General features: G+C 36.8%; 2 protein-coding genes across 3 annotated transcripts; both read left to right on the top strand.

The window, feature by feature from the left end:
* The first annotated feature begins 599 nt into the window (after positions 1-599).
* On the top strand, positions 600-14,392 carry LOC121257753 (mediator of RNA polymerase II transcription subunit 15a-like). Of its 2 annotated transcripts, XM_041158955.1 has the most exons (11): positions 600-1,066; positions 4,527-4,638; positions 4,795-4,915; positions 4,980-6,371; positions 9,467-9,537; positions 10,318-10,392; positions 10,809-12,200; positions 12,353-12,697; positions 12,767-12,967; positions 13,052-13,140; positions 13,881-14,392. In XM_041158955.1, the coding sequence occupies exons 1-11, from the start codon at positions 912-914 to the stop codon at positions 14,086-14,088; spliced, it is 4,161 nt and encodes a 1,386-aa protein (XP_041014889.1). In that variant the 5' UTR covers positions 600-911; the 3' UTR covers positions 14,089-14,392. The 2 variants fall into 2 exon arrangements, with proteins under 2 accessions (XP_041014889.1, XP_041014898.1); XM_041158964.1 differs by lacking the exon at positions 600-1,066 and having other exon boundaries at positions 4,756-4,915.
* A 2,029-nt stretch (positions 14,393-16,421) lies between these two features.
* LOC121261223 lies at positions 16,422-17,296 on the top strand. Its single transcript, XM_041163478.1, has one exon. It carries the CDS (start codon positions 16,515-16,517, stop codon positions 17,124-17,126), a length of 612 nt encoding a protein of 203 aa, XP_041019412.1. The 5' UTR covers positions 16,422-16,514; the 3' UTR covers positions 17,127-17,296.
* The last annotated feature ends 3,046 nt before the right edge of the window (positions 17,297-20,342 follow it).

Here is a 20,342-nt window from a genome sequence, read left to right as displayed (position 1 = left end):
TTTTAACTAAAAAATAAAACAAAAAAGTACAATTTGGACTTTTTTTTTTTTTTTAAATATGTACAATTTGGACTTGGGAGAACGTTCACTAGTCAAACTTGGCGCCTGGCGGGATGGTAGCACTATCATAGTTCCAATCATGTTTCTAAATATTATAGTTTGTAATGTTTGCCGAGAAATAAAAAAATGGCCCAAAGTGATCAGCTGATTTCATGTTCATTCGAAAATATATAGTTACCGTTTAGATATTAAGTTGAGGTGGGAAAAGAAAGTTGAATAAAATATTTTATTTTAAAAATTAAAAAATTAAATTATTTATTATATTTTATATAAAATATTAAAAAAATTATAATGATAAGGTAAAATAATTTAACTATAAAAAGGCTATAATGTTGTCGATCAAATTTATTTATTTATATTATTTTATTATTAATTATTATAAAGAGCGAGATTAGTAGATGAATGGCACCTGCAGAAAAGAAAGCTACCAATTTGAAAGTTCGTTTAGAAAATAAACTTTTTAAATTTTAATATAAAATATAATAAATAATTTAAATTTTTAAATAATAATAATCCTCTTAATTCAATTCAACGGTGCTTAAGTTTTCTTTTTGTTTTTTTGGAACACCAGCGTCAGGAACGATAAAGCAAAGTAAGCCATAGATAGATGATAGGTACAGTCCTTCTCGATCCATACCATCGTATTCCTTTCCCGATTTGAAACTCCAATCTCTCTCTTTCAACCCTCCATCCACCTCCTGAGCTGCAATCAGCCTCTTTCCCCAGAAAGCTACACCTTTGCTATCGGTGTTTGCTTTTGTAGCCCTTTATCTAGGTTGAGCGATTTGATCTGAATATGATCATAACTTAAAAGTTTGTGTTCGGTTTCGTTAGATTATTGGGGAGTTTTGATGGATAACAATAATTGGAGGCCCACCCCAAATCAAGTCTCCGTAGGAGGAGCAGTAGGTGGAGTAGGAGGAGGAGCAGGAGAACCCACCATGGACACCGGCGATTGGAGGACCCAATTGCCGCCCGATTCTCGTCAGAGAATTGTCAATAAAATGTATCTCTCTCTCTCTCTCTCTACCTTCCTTTTCTTAGAAAAATAAACTGTTTAAACTTTTTTAGGGCTTGTATTTGATTTGGTTTTTATGTATGGTTTATTAGCAGTGCTACCAATAAACTCCACATCCTACACACCCATTTAAAAACATGTCATTTTACATTTTTATCATATTTTAGTTATAAACATGTCTGGAATGATTTTCATTATGTAGATAAAAAAATAAAATGACATATTTTTAAGTGGGTGTGCAGGGGTGTGAGTTTATATTTAGAATTTTTCATGGTTTATAAGCGGCAATTTTGTTCTTCTTACCGAATCAAATAAAGAAAAAAAAACTGGCAATGGTTGGTAATCAAGTGTCATTAACGAGGATAAAAATCATCATGTGTAACACACCTGATAATAGGTGTTTGGATGACTAGAAAGTAGAGGAGAAAATACAAGAAAATTGGTCCCATTCGAGGTTGACCTAGCCTCTAAGAGAAAAGAGAGAGAAAGCAAAATAGGGAAATATTCTCATTAAAGTTCTGGATTCCTCCTTTCGGTAGCTACAGTGAACATATATGCTAGAATCTTGCCAAACATCTGGAAAAGGCCCTTAGCAGCTCCTCTGTTATGGGCCTTCTGCTGCGCTATCGAGCCACCGAAAGACAACAAATACGAATTGAGCTCAATTGAGAATGGGTCAAAGAAGTTGGATCGGCTTCTGAAGCTGGGTGGAATCATTGACTTGTTCACTTGATTTCGATTTGAGAATTTGGAAATGTGAATCTGTTGACAAAGGTGACCCTCCCGAAGGAGATTGGAGCAAAACTTGAACCCATTGATGGAAAAAAAATATGAGAGGATTGGTGTTTCGAGTAGGGATTCGGCTGAGTGTTTAGGAGGGTGGAGTCTGTTTTGATTTATGTTGGGAAATAAGGGTGGGTGTCGATTTTGGTTGATGCACTCTGAATAGGGAAAAGTCTGGTTTCTTTGCCCTATAGGTCTCCCATGGGGGATGCCTTGTGAGACGAGGCCATTCGTTTGGGCCTCCTTTCATGACGCACATTTCCTCGTCAGATCCTTCCTGATTGCTGAAGCCAAACAATCCAGATTCGACGTAATAAGGAAACCTTTTGAAATTTCCTGATTGTGATCAAAATCCGTAAACATAGAGATTGTAGAAATAGATGGAAGGAGGAAAGGGCAATCTGATGATGGAAATGTTTTCGGATCTCTAACGGAATTTATGGAAACTTGAGAAAGAACAATCTGTTCGATCTGATCGAGCGTGATTACTTCTCTTGTATTTCACAGACTCAATCCTCCAATTGGTTGCAGCTTTCTTGAAAGTTGCTGGCAAATTTGTCAAGAGACAATTGAAATAATTGGTGCATTTTATTGTGGCTTGCTCGAAAATCATTCAGATGTTGTTGAAGAACATCAAAGCGTTGAAGATTTTGTTCCATTAGCTCTTTGATATTGAGTAAGGATGAGATGATGTTTTCTATTCTCATGGATTAATGAAGCCGATGCCAAGGAAAAACCTGGCTTTGGATACCACTTGTAACACACTTGATAGTAGGTGTTTGGATGACTAGAAAATATAAGAGAAAATACAAGAAAATTGATCACATTTGAGGTTGACCTAGCCTCCAAGAAAAAAGAGAGAGAAAGCAAGGTAGGGAAATATCTCATTAAAGTTCTGGATTCCTCCTTTCGGTAGCTACAATGAACATATATGCTAGAATTCTTGCCAAACATCTGGAAAAGGCCTCAGCCTTGATAAAATATGACCCAAAGCTAATAACACTAATGGGCTGGATAAAAAGAAATAAAAAGCTAATGGCCCAGCTACTCTATGGCCCACTTCCTTACATAACATAAAGGAAAACAACAAGTAAAGTAATAGGCCCAAACTGGCCCCTGGCCCATCTATACTGTTCCTGGATTGTGACATCATGTAGAACGAAGTATGCTATATTCGTGTTTACAACTCTAGCGCTGTAATTTCTTTTCCTTGTCGGAGCCTCTTATGTTATGGACTTACGTATATTCTGGAATTCAAGAACTTCAAGAACAAGAACAAGAATGCTACAAGAACCTCAACAACTGAGTTTTATTTCGAGGAAAAACTCACACCTTCAAGAATAGAATTTCATATAAGTATTCAGATATCATTTCCCTTTCCTCAATTCCAGTTTTATACAACTAACCTTTTACAATATGCACCGTTTCTCTCATTATACAAAACACCATGTTTTACTTATTACACAAGCCTATTTTATTTCTTATTACAATATGGATCGTTTCACTAATACCATGCGCCGTTTTGCCCACTGGACTCTCCTTCTTTCCCTCGAATCCCATCTCCTTCAACTACTTCAACTGCCATACATGACATCTTAACGTATTCATTAGTAATTTAGCTTAACTCCCCAATATATTCGATCCATTGGAGGAAATAACGACTCCTATTTCACATGATAAATGGGTTCCACCATTGCCCTTTATTAGTTTCATGAAACTAAAAGTATTTCTCTTCCCCAAAAAAAAGAGTGTTTGTTTGAAGTTTGGAATAGTTGCTAGATTGACCATGTCTCCGTTGGTTTGTGGCATCAGAAGTGAAGGGCATGGTGCATGCACCACTGGCTGAAGGCCATGTCTTTGTATTGTTGCAAATTCGAATCTTGGGAATTGATTGGAGATGGTTCTATGCTTGGTTTCTCATTTTCTTCCATTTGAATTTTTCTACATGCATAATTTTCCTTCCATGTTTGGTTTTAAATATTACTGCTAATTACAAAGAAAAGCCAAGGGCATCACTAAAAAGAAACAATTCTTGAAAATTGGGTCAGAATGGCATATGGTGAGCTTGAGAATAAAAATATTGCAATACGAAATCAAGCAAGGTTGTTTAATTTATCAACATCGGAAAATGTTAAGAAATAGAGGGATTTTTTTGTGGCAACAACGAAATTAATGGACAAATAACCGTGAATTCATATTTTCATAGATTCCACTATTGGCATATACACGAATGCTCATATAACTGTTTAATTATTGAATCAACTTACATGGGTAGATATCTGCTTAAGTTTGGTGGCCTAAGAACATCAAGACCAAGAACCCGTGTTTGCTAAAACAATGAAGAAACCTCTGTGGTAAGATAAATCCATGGAAGTTTGCAAAATGCATCTACAGTGTGGCACTGACAATATGACTTCGATGCTAAAGTGGCAGCGGTGTGCTAAAGTGAAGATTAAACAGTCACATGCTGCTGCTGTTGCTGTTGCCTGTTCTTCACACATTTAAAATTTAAGGAAATTTTATGTGTAGTTTCTCTTGATATTTTTTGTGGCGCTGGTTCTGTACTATCAGCATATGGTTTACCAATTTGGGTTTCTGTTTTATAAGTAGCTTCTTTGTGCCTGTATGGCAAGCAACTTATTAAGGGCATCTCTTATGTTTGTAGAATGGATACATTGAAGAGGCATCTTCCTGTTTCTGGTCAAGAAGGTTTACATGAGCTCCGGAAAATAGCTATACGGTTTGAGGAAAAGATTTATACTGCTGCCACAAATCAGGTACTTCCATCGTGATGGGTGCCATCATTGGCATGATGTGAATGCATAGTTGTGGGTAGATATACATGCAGGTTACAGGATATAATGGGAGGAATATTTTTATTTTGCATCTTGCAGTGTGGTGAGATTTAATTTTTTGCTGATCCCTTATGTCAGGGAGATTATCTGCGGAAAATATCTCTGAAGATGCTTACAATGGAAACCAAGTCTCAGAATCCTACAACCAATTCTTTGCCGTCCAACTCTTCTGGCAATAGCAATAAGCCCCCAGATTCAGGTAAAACCATCAACGAGTGATGTGCATGATTTTACCTTCATATTAATTCTTTCATATTGAATAGGGGTGCTTGGTATGCAAACCCAAGTTCACAATCAAGGGCAATCGCTTCCTATTCCATTGCAGTCTCAAGCACGACAACAACTGTTATCCCATAACATTCAGAATAATGTTCCATCTGCTGGAGTTCAAAGCTCTACCAGTTTACCATCTACACTGCCTCCTGTATCTGGTTTGAACCAGGCTCCTATCTCGAATGTTGTTGGCCAGAATACCAATATGCAGAATATATCTGGAAATTCCCAGAACCCAGTTGGTAATTCAATGGGGCAAGGGGTTCCCTCTAATATGTTTACAAATAATCAGCGGCAAATGCAAGGAAGGCAACAGGTTGTTCCACTGCAGCAGCAACAACAGTCACAGAATCCGCAGCAGTATATGTACCAGCAGCAATTGCAACAAAAGCTTTTAAAGCAGAAGATCCAGCAGGGAAATATCCCGCACACACTCATGCAATCCCATATTCAGCAACAGCAGCAGCAGCAGCAGAATCTATTACAAACCAATCAGTTACAATCTTCTCAGCAATCAATCATGCAATCATCATCTGTCATGCAGCCTTCTGTGATGCAGTCGTCGTCTCTTTCTGTTCTTCAGCAGAATCAGCAGCCATCTATTCAACAGGCAACACAGAATATGCTTCAGCAACATTCGCAATCAGTTCTCAGGCAGCAGCAACAGCCACAACAGGCAGCTGTTATTCATCCGCAGCAAACACCAATGCAACAGCAGCCTATATTGCCAACACAGCAACAGCAGCAGCAGCAGCAGCAGCTGATGGGTCAGCAGCCAAATGCTACAAATATGCAACAGAACCAATTAATTGCACAACCAAGCAGTGTTGGGGACTTGCAGCAGCAGCAACAGAGGCTGCTTGGCCAGCAGAATAATCTTCAAAATATGCAGCAGCAGCAACAGCAACAGCAACAGCAACAACATCAGCTAATGGCTCAGCAAAGCAACCTCTCTAATATGCATCAACAGTTGGGCTCTCAAAATAATGTTTCTGGGTTACAGCAGCAGCAGTTGCTCGGAGCTCAGTCTGTTAACTCAAGTATGCAAACTTCTCAGCACTCAGTGCACATGTTACAACAGTCCAAGGTTCCAGTGCAGCAACAATCACAACAGAGCGCAGCTAATTTCTTACCAACTCAAGGGCAGCTGTCACAATCACAGCCACAACCACCACAGCAGCAATTGATGTCTCAGATTCAGTCACAACCTTCACAGTTGCAGCAGCAGTTGGGTTTGCAACAGCAGCCGAATACATTGCAAAGGGATATGCAACAAAGGCTTCAAGCATCAGGTCAAGCGTCGGGCTCCTTGCTTCAACCACAGAATGTAATTGATCAGCAGAAGCAGTTTTACCAAAGACCCGTTCCAGATACATCGTCAAGTACGTCATTGCTATTATGTGGTTTAGTTTCTTGTTCCCAAGTCTCTTTTGCTTTTTGGTGCCTTTGACTTATTTAGATCATCATCATTCACTTTGTAAGACTATCATCCTCAAGGTTTCGCATCTCTCTCTCTGTCTCTCTCTCTCTCTTCCTGTTTCTGTCCAAGGTTCCAACTACGGTTTTATGTTCTCAAAATGCATTGTGGTCCAAATTTTTTTTGGTGTAAAATTGCATTTGTTTAGTAGATGCATGGCTGGAAATTTTGAGAATGATATCATTCATTATGTGCTACTAAGGAGAAAGCTTCCATATCTCAAAATCTAACTTGTGGGCCAAACAACTAAGCTCTTGCCAAAAATGTCCCTGCCCAGTGCCAGCACCACTTTATCCACTACACAGCCATCACCACTTTCACCGTGTTGTTTCGCTTTGCTGCAAGTTATATAATCATTTATCCACAAGCACCTCCATGGACTTTTGCCATGGGTGAGGTCTCCACTGCCAAAGCATTTTGATCACTGATACACTTGTTGTTTTCATCATTGCACTTTGATCGCCCTTCGAGTTAATTTTCAGACCATTATTGGCCCCTTAGTTACCTGTACCACTCTATCAACCTCATAATTTTTGAAACTTTTATGGGTCCCTTAATTCCTCACACTTCTGCAAGCAAATGGTTATCATCATGTGTAAAATCTGTAACCCTCTTATAATAGTTATTCATTTTTAGATTTGATAATCTTTTTGTTGGGGCAAATAGTGCTTACCATTTTCTTGTTTGCCTTGCAAGACAGAATATTTATAATATTTGCCTAGCATTTTTTCTCCATATGAAAAGCATGTGAGTGTATCTGTCATTGTCTTTTTCCTGAAAGTATTCCAATATTGACCGATTGGTTGACTTTGGAAAATATATATTTGATCCTCATGATGCTGTCAATTTTCTGATTCTGGCTTATAAACTGTCCCAGGTAGGATTTCTTGTTTCAAAATGTTCTGGGCCCAATGGCATGAAGAGATTCTGAGAGCCACATAGATTGTCAGTGGACAAAATTTTCTTTAACTTGGGGTTTTATGTTTTTTTTTTATAAGTAAGAAGCAATTGTATTGATAAAGATAGGTATAGCCCAAGTACACCGGAGGTATAGATATGAGTACACCAAATTAAGAACTAGAAATTGTTACAAGGAAATCAGGGAAGCTGAGACCATTTAACTCTAAAGCAATGGCCCACATAAATAAAGTCTTCCAAAAGAAACTCCTAAACTCCTCGAAGGAGCATTCATGATCCTCAAAGAATCTATCATTCCTTCACTCCAAATACACTAGAAAATACAAATAGGAGTCATCTTCCACACAACTGCAATCTGTGGTGTCCCTGTGATCCCTCTCCAGCTAGCTAGTAGTTCCACCACCGTTCCCGGCATGACCCATGCTACTCCCAATCTGCTGAAGAAGTAAGTCCATATGTCCCTTGCAAAATCACAATGTAAGAGTAAATGATCTACCGTTTCTCCACTATTTCTGCACATACAGCACCAGTCCGTAATTATGAGTCCACGCCTTCTTAGGTTGTCCATGGTTAGTATCTTCTCTAAAGCTGCTGTCCAAACGAAGAACGCAGCCTTGGGAGGTGCTTTACTCCTCCATACGTTCTTCCAAGGAAAATAGGGCCTATCTTGAGCTGCAAGAACGTCATAGAAAGTGCTTACCGAAAATTTCCTTTTCTTGGAGGGCCTCCATTTCATCCTGCCTTCAGCTGGAACCGTGACAGCGATGTTATATAGTAAGCTGGAAAAATCCACCAGAACACTCACTTCCCAATCTTGTGCCTCCCTAGTGAGATTAATGTTCCACTCTTGTGAACCATGTCTAACTACCCTCACATCAGCCGCCATAGCTTCATTTTCTCTTGCAATTCTGAAAATGTTAGGATAAGCATTTGTAACAGCCATATCTCCCACCCACACATCATTCCAAAAACTAATTCTATTGCCCACCCCCAAACAGAACGTAGTTACTCGAAAAGGCCCCCCACCCTTACCTTACGTGCTTCCACAACCCAACACCATAAGCCCCCCTCCCCTCATTAGAACACCAACCCCCCTTGCACACCCATACTTCGCATCAATTACCCCTTTCCATAAGGTTTCTCTCTCACGATTATAACGCCACAATCATTTTCCTAATAGACCCTTATTAATGGATCTAACATTAAGAACCCCCAACCCACCAGCGCTCAAGTGGGGGTACACACTTTATCCCATCCAACTAAGTGAAATTTAAACTCATCCCCTAGTCCACTCCACAAAAAGTCACGTTGGAGTTTCTCAATTCGGGATGCAATGCTTGCCGGGATGGGAAATAAAGACAAGAAATATGTAGGAAGGTTAGATAGAGTGCTCTTGATAAATGTGATCTTCCCCCCTTTTGATAAGTATAACATTTTCCACCTGGCTAGTCTACGCTCTAATTTATCTAACACATCCTCCCAAATTGTCTTGGCTTTAAAATTGTACCCAACGGGAGACCAAGATACTTTAGTGGCAGTGAGGAGACCACACATCCCAATAAGCTGGCAACCCATTAAGATTTTTCACCGCACCCACCAGAGCCATCTCCGTTTTAGCAAGATTGATCTTTAACCCGGATACCGCTTCAAAACAGAGTAAGATAGCCTTTAAAAATTGAATATGTCCTGCATTATCCTCACAAAATAGCAACGTATCATCTATAAACAAAAGATGAGAAATAGTGATGGAGCCATGGTTAAAAGCCCCCGCTAAAAATCCTAAACCCCCCCCCCCCTCTACAGCAGCCGACACCATTCTACTAAGGGCCTCCATCACGAGGACAAATAAGAGTGGTGAAAGTGGATCGCCTTTATGTTAGAGTTGTTTTCATAGTCACGCTATGTTATTTGAATGAATTATTGTTTTCTTTGTTTGTTTTTTGTTTTTTTGCATCAAGAGTATGGCTTATCACGGATAATTTCTGTTTTGCCTGTATTAGGCTTCTCTAAATTGTTTCCCTTTTAAGCAAATATTGATTTGATTACATTTGCTCATATTTACGTATGTTTATACTTTTGTAGCATCTCTAGATTCTACGGCTCAGACAGGACATGGAAATGGGGGTGATTGGCAAGAGGAGGTCTATCAAAAGGTAACATGCCATGACTTATTGGTCAGAGCTCACTTATCATATATATATATATATATATATATATATATTTCTGAAGGAAAAAATCCTTGTGGGAGTTCTTATATATATATATATATTTCTGAAGGAAAAAATCCTTGTGGGAGTTCTTGAATTTGGGTGGAGGTGTAGTTTGGACTTGATTGCATTAACCTTATTTGCTGAACAGTAGCAAGTTAACAATAAAAAACTATATACATATTGAAGAGAGAACAAGCTTGCCAACTTTATAGGATGTGAAGAATTATCCCATGACTAGAGGATATATGAACTGTACAATTTTATTTTTGAAAAGAAATACTGATGTGCGGTTTTGAGCTTAGTGTTACGGTCAGACCTACACACCATTATCTCTTCCCTGTGGGAGCTTTTTCATTATGATATCTGGATGGGATATTGGAGTTGTTACAACTAAGTATCTGGTGTCAAATTTTAGGAATTCTTCATTATGATATTTGGATTGGATATTCAAGTTGTTGCCAACTGTCTGATATTAAGTTACTAATAAAAAAAATTGTCTGATATTAAGTTTTGCCTGGCTCTTGCATATTGGACTGGGCAAAGATTATTTTATGCAGTACTGGAAGTTTCCTTTTCTTTTAGTCCATGATTGGAAGAAGTGTTTGTGGCATGATGTACTTGAGTTGAAATAAAGAGTTTGTTGCAACAAATTTCTTTTATAGATATTGAACGTGAAGCAATGAAGAGTTTAAATAATGTGTCTTGCTAATTACTATATGACAGATCAAAGCCATGAAGGAGATGCACTTGCCTGAATTAAATGAAATGTACCAGAAAATTGCTGCAAAAGTGCAGCAGGTATGTTATTCTTCAAAACTTTCCTTGTGCGACTCATTGACTTAAGTTTACTCATTATTCAGCCTTTCCTATTATACTTATGTGGTAATGGCATCCAATAATTTCTTTTTAATCGTTAAACAAAAATTTTATTGATCATGGAATAGACAAAAGCCCGAGTATACGGGAATGTCATCCAATAATTATGTTAGTGTTAAGAAGTGCTTTGGATGGGAAAAGTGCTTTAAACTAGTGTGGGCTGTCTACATGGGGATGTTAACACCCTCCATGATCAGAATCTGCAGCCCCACTTCCCAAACACCCAAAGACAAATAACATGAAAAGTTTAGAAATAGCTTTGTTGTGATTCTAAATTGATCTTTGAACATTACTAGTTTTCTTGTTCTTATCATGTTTGGTTTTGCTTTGTTCTCCAGCAAGATTCTCTATCACAACAACCGAAGTCAGATCAGCTTGACAAGTTAAAAACATTTAAGACTATGTTGGAGCGGCTTATTACATTCTTACAGGTTTCCAAAAATAATATATTACCGTACTACAAGGAGAAGTTGGGATTATACGAGAAGCAGATATTAAGTTTTATAAACACAAACAGGCCCAGGAAGCCTGTTTCTTCGCTGCAGCAAGGACAGCTTCCCCTGCCTCATATGCACTCCATGCAGCAACCACAATCTCAAATTACCCAAATGCAGTCTCATGAAAGTCAAATGAACCCTCAGTTGCAATCAATGAATTTACAAGGTTCTGTAGCAACAATGCAGCAGAACAATATGACGAGCTTGCAGCATAATTCTCTGTCCTTATCTGGGGTTTCAACAGCTCAGCAAAACATGATGAACTCATTGCAGCCCGGTTCTAATTTGGACTCAGGACAAGGCAATGCGCTGAGTTCATTGCAGCCAGTGGCCATGGGATCTCTACAACAAAATCCTGTGAGTGCTCCCCAACAGGCAAACGTCAACAACTTGTCCTCACAGAGTGGAGTGAATGCGCTACAGCCAACCATCAATTCTCTTCAGTCAAGTTCTAATATGCTTCAACAACAACATTTGAAACAACATCAGGAACAGCAAATGATGCAGCAGACACAGCAACTCAAACAACAATATCAGCAGCGCCAGATGCAGCAACTGATGCAGAAGCAGCAGCTAATGCAACATCAGCAGCAACAGCAGCAGCAACAGTTACACCAACAACCAAAGCAGCAGATGTCTGCACAGTTGCAGTCACAACAAATCCCGCAGCTTCATCAAATCAATGATGCAAATGACCTGAAAATACGACAGGGTTTGGGTGTTAAGCCAGGGGTCTTTCAGCAACATCTACCAGCAGGCCAGCGTGCTGCTTATCCTCATCAACAGTTAAAACCAGGAGCATCATTTCCTACTTCATCACCCCAACTTCTTCAGGCCACGTCCCCACAGATTCTCCAACACTCTTCTCCACAGGTGGACCAGCAAAATGTTTTATCATCTATCACAAAAGCTGGAACGCCACTGCAATCAGCAAACTCACCTTTTGTTGTCCCATCTCCTTCAACTCCTTTAGCTCCTTCTCCTATGCCAGGGGATTCTGAGAAACCTATCTCTAGTGTTTCCTCGCTCTCAAATGCTGGAAACATTGCACATCAACAGACAAGTGGAGTGGCCGCTCCAGCTCCATCCCTTGCCATTGGGACTCCTGGGATATCAGCCTCACCTTTGCTTGCTGAGTTTACCGGTCAAGAAGGCACTCATGCTAATGCTTTGATGAATGTTTCTGGAAAGTCGAGCATTACTGAGCAGCCTCTTGAACGTTTAATTAAAGCGGTTGGTTAAATTTTTTTCACCCACTATGATCTTTTATGGTGCTTAATAATATTTCCTCACTCAAAAATAGAAAAACTTTATTTGGTACTTGCTTTTATCTTCTTCTTTTTCCCCATTCTATTCACATTGGTTATAGCTTAATGAATTTTCAGGTAAAATCAATGTCACCTAAATCATTAAGTGCCTCTGTCAGTGACATTGGTTCAGTTGTGAGCATGATCGATCGGATAGCAGGTTCAGCACCAGGTAATGGATCCAGGGCTGCTGTTGGTGAGGATTTGGTTGCCATGACAAAATGCCGGCTCCAAGCAAGAAATTTCATCATACAAGATGGATCCAATGGGACGAGGAAAATGAGGCGCTACACGAGTGCCATGCCCTTAAATGTTGTTTCATCAGCTGGCAGCATGAATGATAGTTTCAAGCAGCTGTCAGGTTCAGAGACATCTGACCTGGAGTCGACTGCAACTTCTAGTGTCAAGAGGCCTAGGATTGAGGTATAAATCTCAGCATGTAGTGCTACTTCTATAAGTCAGGATAATTAAATCATGTAGTACTCATTGCAGGTTAATCATGCCCTTTTGGAAGAAATAAGGGATATAAATCAAGGACTCATAGACACGGTCGTTGATATAAGTGATGAAGATGTCGATCCAACTGCAGCTGCTGCTGCTGCTGAAGGGGGTGAAGGAACCATTGTCAAGTGCTCTTTCAATGCTGTGGCTCTCAGCCCAAACTTGAAATCTCAGTACACTTCTGCACAAATGGTGGGCTTTCAGACCTTGTAACATGAAGTTATTTTTTATTGTGAAAATCTCGTCTGTAATTATATGTGCTTCACTTGTATGCAGTCTCCAATTCAGCCATTAAGATTGCTTGTTCCATCAAATTATCCAAATTGCTCCCCCATTCTCTTAGACAAGTTTCCAGTTGAAGTCAGGTGATGGAGTTTTGCATCATGCCTCCCTTTTATATGTTGCTTTATTATATAAAGTAAAGAGAAATGATAGTTGCAGTCGTGAGTGCTCAAGCGCCGTGCAATCACTTTGAAAAAAGTGAATAAATACGGGATCCACATGAAAAGAAATTAATTTTTTAATAGTGGACCCCACTCTTTTTCAAAGCGACTGTACGATGCTTACGTACTCCACGACTGTATGTATCATTATTCATAAGTAAAAAGTATGAATGGTACTGCCTGTTTCTTACTGCAGGAAACAACTTCTTCGATCCTTGTGACAAAATAAACATTATATGAAATAGAGTCTCTTATTTATTTATTTATAAAAGCTTTATGGGAAAAAAACCGTTTATATTTTGCTGGTTTTACCATGAAACTAATAATTTCAGTTATCTTCCTCATTCTCTTCATCTAATGGTTTTCATCTTGAAATTTTCCTTTACTTTTTTCCTGACTGTTAGTGGGTAAATGGACATGGAACAAACCTATAGGGGTTAGTTCAAATGGATAACATACGTGGTTTAAGGACTGGAAAGACTCATGCTAAAAAGTTGTCTTGTAAAATAACTCCTACCTTTCCTCAATATTGTTATTTATTATGAAATCTTTGATCACCATGTATGATCTGTACTTCTTGAAGTTGAAGAGAAATGTCTGGTGGTTTAGAAATACTTCACATCTAACGTACCAAAATTGGGTATGTTGTTCTGCTTTGACAGTAAGGATTATGAAGATCTTTCGGTAAAGGCAAAGTCAAGGTTTAGCATATCTCTACGAAATCTTTCACAACCCATGTCACTTGGCCAGATAGCAAGAACTTGGGATGTTTGTGCTCGAGCGATTATTTCTGAGCATGCACAGCAGGGTGGCGGAGGTAGTTTCAGCTCAAAATATGGAACTTGGGAGAACTGCTTGAGTGCCGCATGATCACTGTTGCAGACGACCCACAGAGTTAGTATTGCATAAGTTGTTGTAATTAATCAGCCTTGGTGTAGAATTTGCTGCATATGCTTCTGTCTTGACTACCTGGCACAGTTTTTGGAAATAAGACTTGTGCTAGCTGACATGTTTATCGAGGGAGAGAGAGAAGTTTTTCAACTTCAACACTAGTGGAGTAGTGATATTCCACCGTGTATCAGTCTAAAATAATTTATATTGCTTACAGAAACGTCTACTTTTACTAGGTTTTGTGTTGTAAGTTGAATGTTGTAATTTATGCCAGTTCTAGTTCATCTAAGAAACTCTCCCCGGGAGTTTATTTTTTGCATGATTTTAAATCTCTTTATTATTATTTATATTATTATTTTGTTGCTCGGACGTTTTTCGATTTCGTTAGATTGCTTTGTATTAATCTAGTCAAAGTGCCTTTTAGACCGATTGATGAAATAGTAAATAGATACAGTATCATAAATATATTTATTACTTAAAAAAAAAAAAAGGCTACAAAAACATTTATGAGCTTGGAAGACAATTAAATTTTTGTGTAATCTTTTTCAAGTATTCTCATTGGTTATGCAAAGTACCAGAGATACCCAGCAATCGGTTTGGTTTTATTACTCCAATCAATAAGAGCATTGGCAATTGCCTGAAAATTTTGACTAAAATTTGAGATTTTTATTAAAGTCAAAATTTTTGAAAAAGTTAATTTACATTAAACTAGTCATTTCAAAGTAAAAAATAATAATATAATTTTACATATTTTAATAATTTTTTTTATATATTAATTAATAATTTAATTTTTATTGTCTAAACAAATTATTTAATATAAAGAAGAAATAAAAAAAAAGAGAATGAATGACAAAGAGGAGACGTGAGAGTAAGTGAGAATACTTTTTAATAAAATATTTATTTTGTTGGTGAACAATAACTCACTAAATATGACTTTAGTTTTTCATTTATTGTAAGTTATAATTTGATTTGAAGTGATTTGGCTAGTCTTTATTTTGGAAAAATTTAGTCAAAATTTAGACTTTCATTTTTTTGGCGGACTTTTTTTCACTTTATCAAGACTTTTTTTTATGCATAAATTATTTCGTGGAAAAAAACAATAATTCCTATTAGAAAAGTGTAATGTCATTAGTCATTTAATTTTATATTACTTATTGTTTTTATCGTCCAAGAGGAAGAAGATGTGAAATTTTATTAGAATAATATTTAATACTGAAGTAAATTGTAACCCATTTGGATCAAATTATTTTTTATTCTAATAATTCTATTTAGTATCATTAGATGACAAATGCCTATGAATAACATTGATCAGTTTAAAAGGAGAGTAGATGGCAAAGACAGTTGGAAGATTCTGACAACGAACCAAAAGTCCAACACGTGGCACCTTCGAATCAAATCCAATCCGTTAAAACCAAAGGCGCCAACTCCGGCGCTTTATTCAATCTTAAAATCATTCTCAGTCTCATCCCCACCCGCACAATCGGCGATAATGCACACTTAAATAATAATAATAAGACGTAAGCAACAATTTTTCAAGATTCTCCTTCGTTTTCAATAAATCTTGAATTTTTGAATAAGCATTTTTCAAATTATAAAAAATACTTTATTTCAACTTTTTAAACTTTTTATCTTATCATTATCTAATTATTATTCAAATACAAAAATTAAAAATATTTTTATAAATATTATAATAAGAATTACTTTTAAAAAAACATATTCAAATATCTACCAACTTACCATCACAAACTTCAATACAAAACTTATATTCGAAAAAGCGTAATATTATATATCATATTCTTATTTTACTTCCATCCTATTATATAAGATATTATATATTTATCACTATTAGATGATAAATAATCATTTAATAAAATATCATCTAATGATGATAAATATGGTACATTTTTACTACTCAAAATGTGGGCTAAACACCTTACTAATCACTTCAAATTCAGTCACAAGTCCCAAGGTTAGAAGAAGAAAATTTGCACCATGAAAGATTTCCCATTAATTGCTATTTCTTAATACTATTAAAGTAGAGTAGAGTAATGTTTAAATAAAATAAAGAAGAGAAATATGTGGACGTAAGTGTTGATACAAATCTTTGAATTTCTCTATCAGCAGATCACACGCTCTTACGTGGCGCGTGAATGGAAAATTTTAAGCTGCCCATGGCTTTTTCCGTCGGAGCCCACAGTCAACCCTAATCCACGTCCGGTTTCTACAGACTAACCAACGGCAGTACTATAATTTGTCCACAAATAAAATCATAAATTACAATTAGCCCATACTCACCCAGCCTCCTTTATATACCCACTATTGCCTTGCACTAGGTTTGCCGGATCAATCAGCCAAACGGCGCCGTGACATTGTGAGGGATAGAAAATTCAATTCTGTTGAGCCGTATGCACCAAATGTCTTCGTCTTCAAGGTCCAAATCCATCGTTCAAGATTCTGATGCCTTTCAGAGATCGTTTCCGTCGATATACTCATCCTCGTCGGCCTTTGCTTCCTCGACTTCGACCTTCGCCTCCCGCTCGTCGACATTCTTCTCGCGCTACTCCACCATCCCCAAGCCCGTCAATCTCCACGGAGTCAGCCCATGCTCTCCCTCGTCGTCTCCGTCCGTACGGTTTTCGATAGAGCGGCCGACCTCTCCGGGCCGTTCTTCGATCTCCGTGAGTAAGCAAGCGAACAACAATGCGGTGTCTTCCAGCAAGAAGAAGGCGTGCATGTGTTCCCCAACGACGCATCCGGGCTCCTTCCGGTGCTCTCTGCATAGGACTTCGGCCACGCGGCATGGCCATCACCATGGAACGGCGACGTATCACCTGAATTTTCGGAGGTCGGCTATGACGAATTCGCTGGTCAGGATCGGAGGAGTTGAAGGTGGTGACTTGGTGAGGAGGGCCTTGTCGGCCCTGATTAGGCCCTCCTCGCACCAGCAGCGGCGCCGAGCCGCGTTCCAGCCGAGGCCGAGCCGCCTCTCGGCCATGTCCACAGCCGAGGATTCTTGAATTCAGTCGCTGAGTTCACTGGGGAATCACTCTGGAGCTTTTTGTTACTTTCCTAAGTAGCAGGTAGGACAGATGAGGAATTTTCTGTAAAGATTTGAGGGGTAGTTGGTACAATCAAAAACTCTCCACGAAGAATTTCAAAGAATTTAACAGAGTTCTTTTTGGTTAAACAGGACAGATCGAGTGAATCTTTGTTTTGTTTTTTTAAATTTTAGTCAGAGACTCAGAGATCAAGCTTTTCATTCTTGAAATTGTTAGACGTTAGGAAGTAGCTTTTCATCGTGAACTGCGTGATGGGATTTCGAATTTGGCGGGCAAATTCGTGGATGTGAATGCGTATATATGAATTCAATTTTTCATTATTTCGAATTTTCGTGTAAACAATTTTTCTTAAATTTGGATGTATACATTTAGATTGTTGTGGTGGGAATGGTTGAGATGATCTTGAGTTTATCTAATTTAGAAAGAGAACGCTATTATTATTCTTTATTTTATTGTTCTCAATCATCAGAGATAAAAGAATATCAGCAATGGAGCATTCTTTATTTTTGGATTGCGTATTAGACTTGCAATGGAGCATTCGGAATCGACCAAATTGTCAGTTTTTTTTTTTTTTTCTTAATCACAATCATTTGCATCCATATATTCGAAGTCTATAGATCCCACTACGAATCAAGGACAGGTTGGGTTGGTCTTGGGAATGGTTGGAGTTGGCAGAACAATCTTATGAGCCGCTTGTTGAGTGATGCATAGTCTCGTGGGTTGATGGTAATTAGATTCATATAGCATTTGAAAATGAGAAGGTAATTAAATTGGAAAATCCTAAACACTAGGTTACCATCTTTCATTCATTCGTGGAATAAAATGTGACATATTTATTATCATTAACATAAAAATAATAATAAAATTAAAAATAGTGATTTTATAATTTACTTACTTTTACCGCGTATATTTTCTTATTGAATAATATTATATATGGTTAGAGGATGTGCAAGTACTCCACACTCTTTGAAAAAATTGAGTAAATATAGAATTTGTATGAAAAAATATATATTTTTAATAGCGAATCATGTTTTTTTTAAAATAGAATATGCATGCGACACTTACATACCAAAAGGCTATATTTAGCATTATCATTTTTTGTTATATTATTTATTAAAAAATAATGTTATATACAGTTTTAGATTGTTCAAGCTTTGCACATTTCCTTTAAAAAAATTAGGGTTCATAATTAAAAAAATTATTATTATTATTTTTATGCGGTTACTCACTTTTCATTTTTTTAATAGTGGACCTTATTTTTTTTTAGGAATGGCAATTCGTATTCGTGTTGTGTCAACTCATGGGCACTCGACTATATGGCTCAACTCGAACACAACCCATTAAGTTAAATGTGTTATAACTTCAAACTCTAATACGACCCATTTAAATAATAGATAGTGTCGTGTCACCCATTTTAACTCATTTAATAATTAATTATAAATAGATCAACATGACATTTCAACTCATTTCAGGTCAATGGATTGAACTAATCTGCATAATCCATTTGACCTAATTAATATAATTTATTGTAAAAGTTAAAATCTATATTTATTAGTAATCACAATATCTAAAAAACCAATTAGACTACCCATTAACAAAAAATATAGATATTTTTTAAATTTTAACTTACAATAAAACCAATATTACAATATGGATATTAGCAAATATGAGTATAGGTTCTGAATTACAATCTCAATAACAAAAACATAAGCATATTGAAAAATACTAATATTACAATTTAACAATAATAAAATTGTGATTGTGAATAAAATCTAAACGGGTCATAACAAGTTGGTTTAGTATTAAATGAGTTGACCCATATATAAATCGCGTCTTACCGGATCAACTCGTTAATTTTGATCAAAATCCGTTAACATATAATCAAAACCCGCTAATTTTATATCGTGTTCATGTTGAATCCACATATTGTGTTATATATTGACACTCTTACTTTTTTAAAAGGCATAATATAGGAGTTGCATATTCTAAAATTATAAATATAATTTTTCTTCCCAAAAAATCGCGACTTTATTTTTATTTTTTCCCAGGCAACAAGAAGGATTGAACTGGGGTAGTGAAGTTGCCGTGAAGAACGTTTCGTAGGTAGGCATCCATTTACGATATTTGTATTTCTGAACCCAAATTCCAAGTTCTCTATTTTTCTAAACAATTATATAGATAAATAATATTTATAGTTGTAGGGTAGCAAGCATCATATAATTAATTTGAAAAAATAATAATATATACATAACTCACATAAAAAAAATTAAATTTTTAATTAATAAATCTTATTCTTTTTTAATAAAATTGCACAGTAATTACATCCTCACTATACTCAATTATATAACATGTTAAAGATTCCCTTTCAGTTGTTTTTGGTCCAAAGAGAAAAACATACTAATTAACAATGGCCTGCTGCCTGCACCAATAGCAACAATTGACAAACATCGACAATAATAATGAGAAATTTTGGTAATTGTTCCCTGCCCCCAAACAAAAACTACAAAAAAAAAACACATACAATGATAATCAATAAGTATGCATGAGCCCATGTTTCAAGGGAGGAGACATGTGCATGGGATTGTGGAAATTGTTTAGGCAATCTGGAACATAGGTTAAGATTAGTAGCGTGCTCTTCTGCTGACAAATCCAGTAGAGCAGACTGGGCCTTACTTCTCTACTAAACCTTTATGGCCCAAAGTAAAATTTCTGTCGGACCGGACCTCCTCGGCCATAAACCCATAAACAGCTTGCAAACCAAACATTTATGAAAAAATAATTAAAATTCGGCATTTCAAAGTCGGTTTCATGGAATCACGTACTCAATTTGAACTCTTCCTCTCCTTTCCCCGCAACGTGGCCTCTGTCACGTCTAGAGCCCACATTTATCTAGTTTTAGGCTTCGTGTGGTTGACAGAATCATTTGAAATTAATTGAATTTAATATCTAAACATTAAATTTTAAAATTATTAAATTTATTTTAACTCAAAATCTATTTACACATAAAATTTACAATATTTTTTTAATTTAATAATTATTTACACGTAGGATCCATAATCTTTTTTAACTTCTTATCTTAACGTTTAAATATATAACTCATATTAGATAAATTCTATAAAACTCACTCTATCATTCTAACTCACTATTATTCATAAAGAATTTAATTCAACTCAA

The sequence above is a fragment of the Juglans microcarpa x Juglans regia genome, chromosome 1D (genome assembly GCF_004785595.1).
Source record: "Juglans microcarpa x Juglans regia isolate MS1-56 chromosome 1D, Jm3101_v1.0, whole genome shotgun sequence".
NCBI lineage: Eukaryota > Viridiplantae > Streptophyta > Magnoliopsida > Fagales > Juglandaceae > Juglans > Juglans microcarpa x Juglans regia.
The sequence above is the reverse complement of the archived record's forward strand: the minus strand, read 5'-3'. Positions and strand labels throughout refer to the sequence as shown.

Bases quoted from the DNA above. Each gene is read 5' to 3' on its own strand.
- LOC121261223 (XM_041163478.1), top strand. From the start codon at position 16,515: ATGCACCAAATGTCTTCGTCTTCAAGGTCCAAATCCATCGTTCAAGAT.
- LOC121257753 (XM_041158955.1), top strand. From the start codon at position 912: ATGGATAACAATAATTGGAGGCCCACCCCAAATCAAGTCTCCGTAGGA. The intron at 9,538-10,317 runs GTAACATGCCAT...ACTATATGACAG, and splicing joins AAGAGGAGGTCTATCAAAAG to ATCAAAGCCATGAAGGAGAT. The intron at 10,393-10,808 runs GTATGTTATTCT...TTTGTTCTCCAG, and splicing joins TTGCTGCAAAAGTGCAGCAG to CAAGATTCTCTATCACAACA.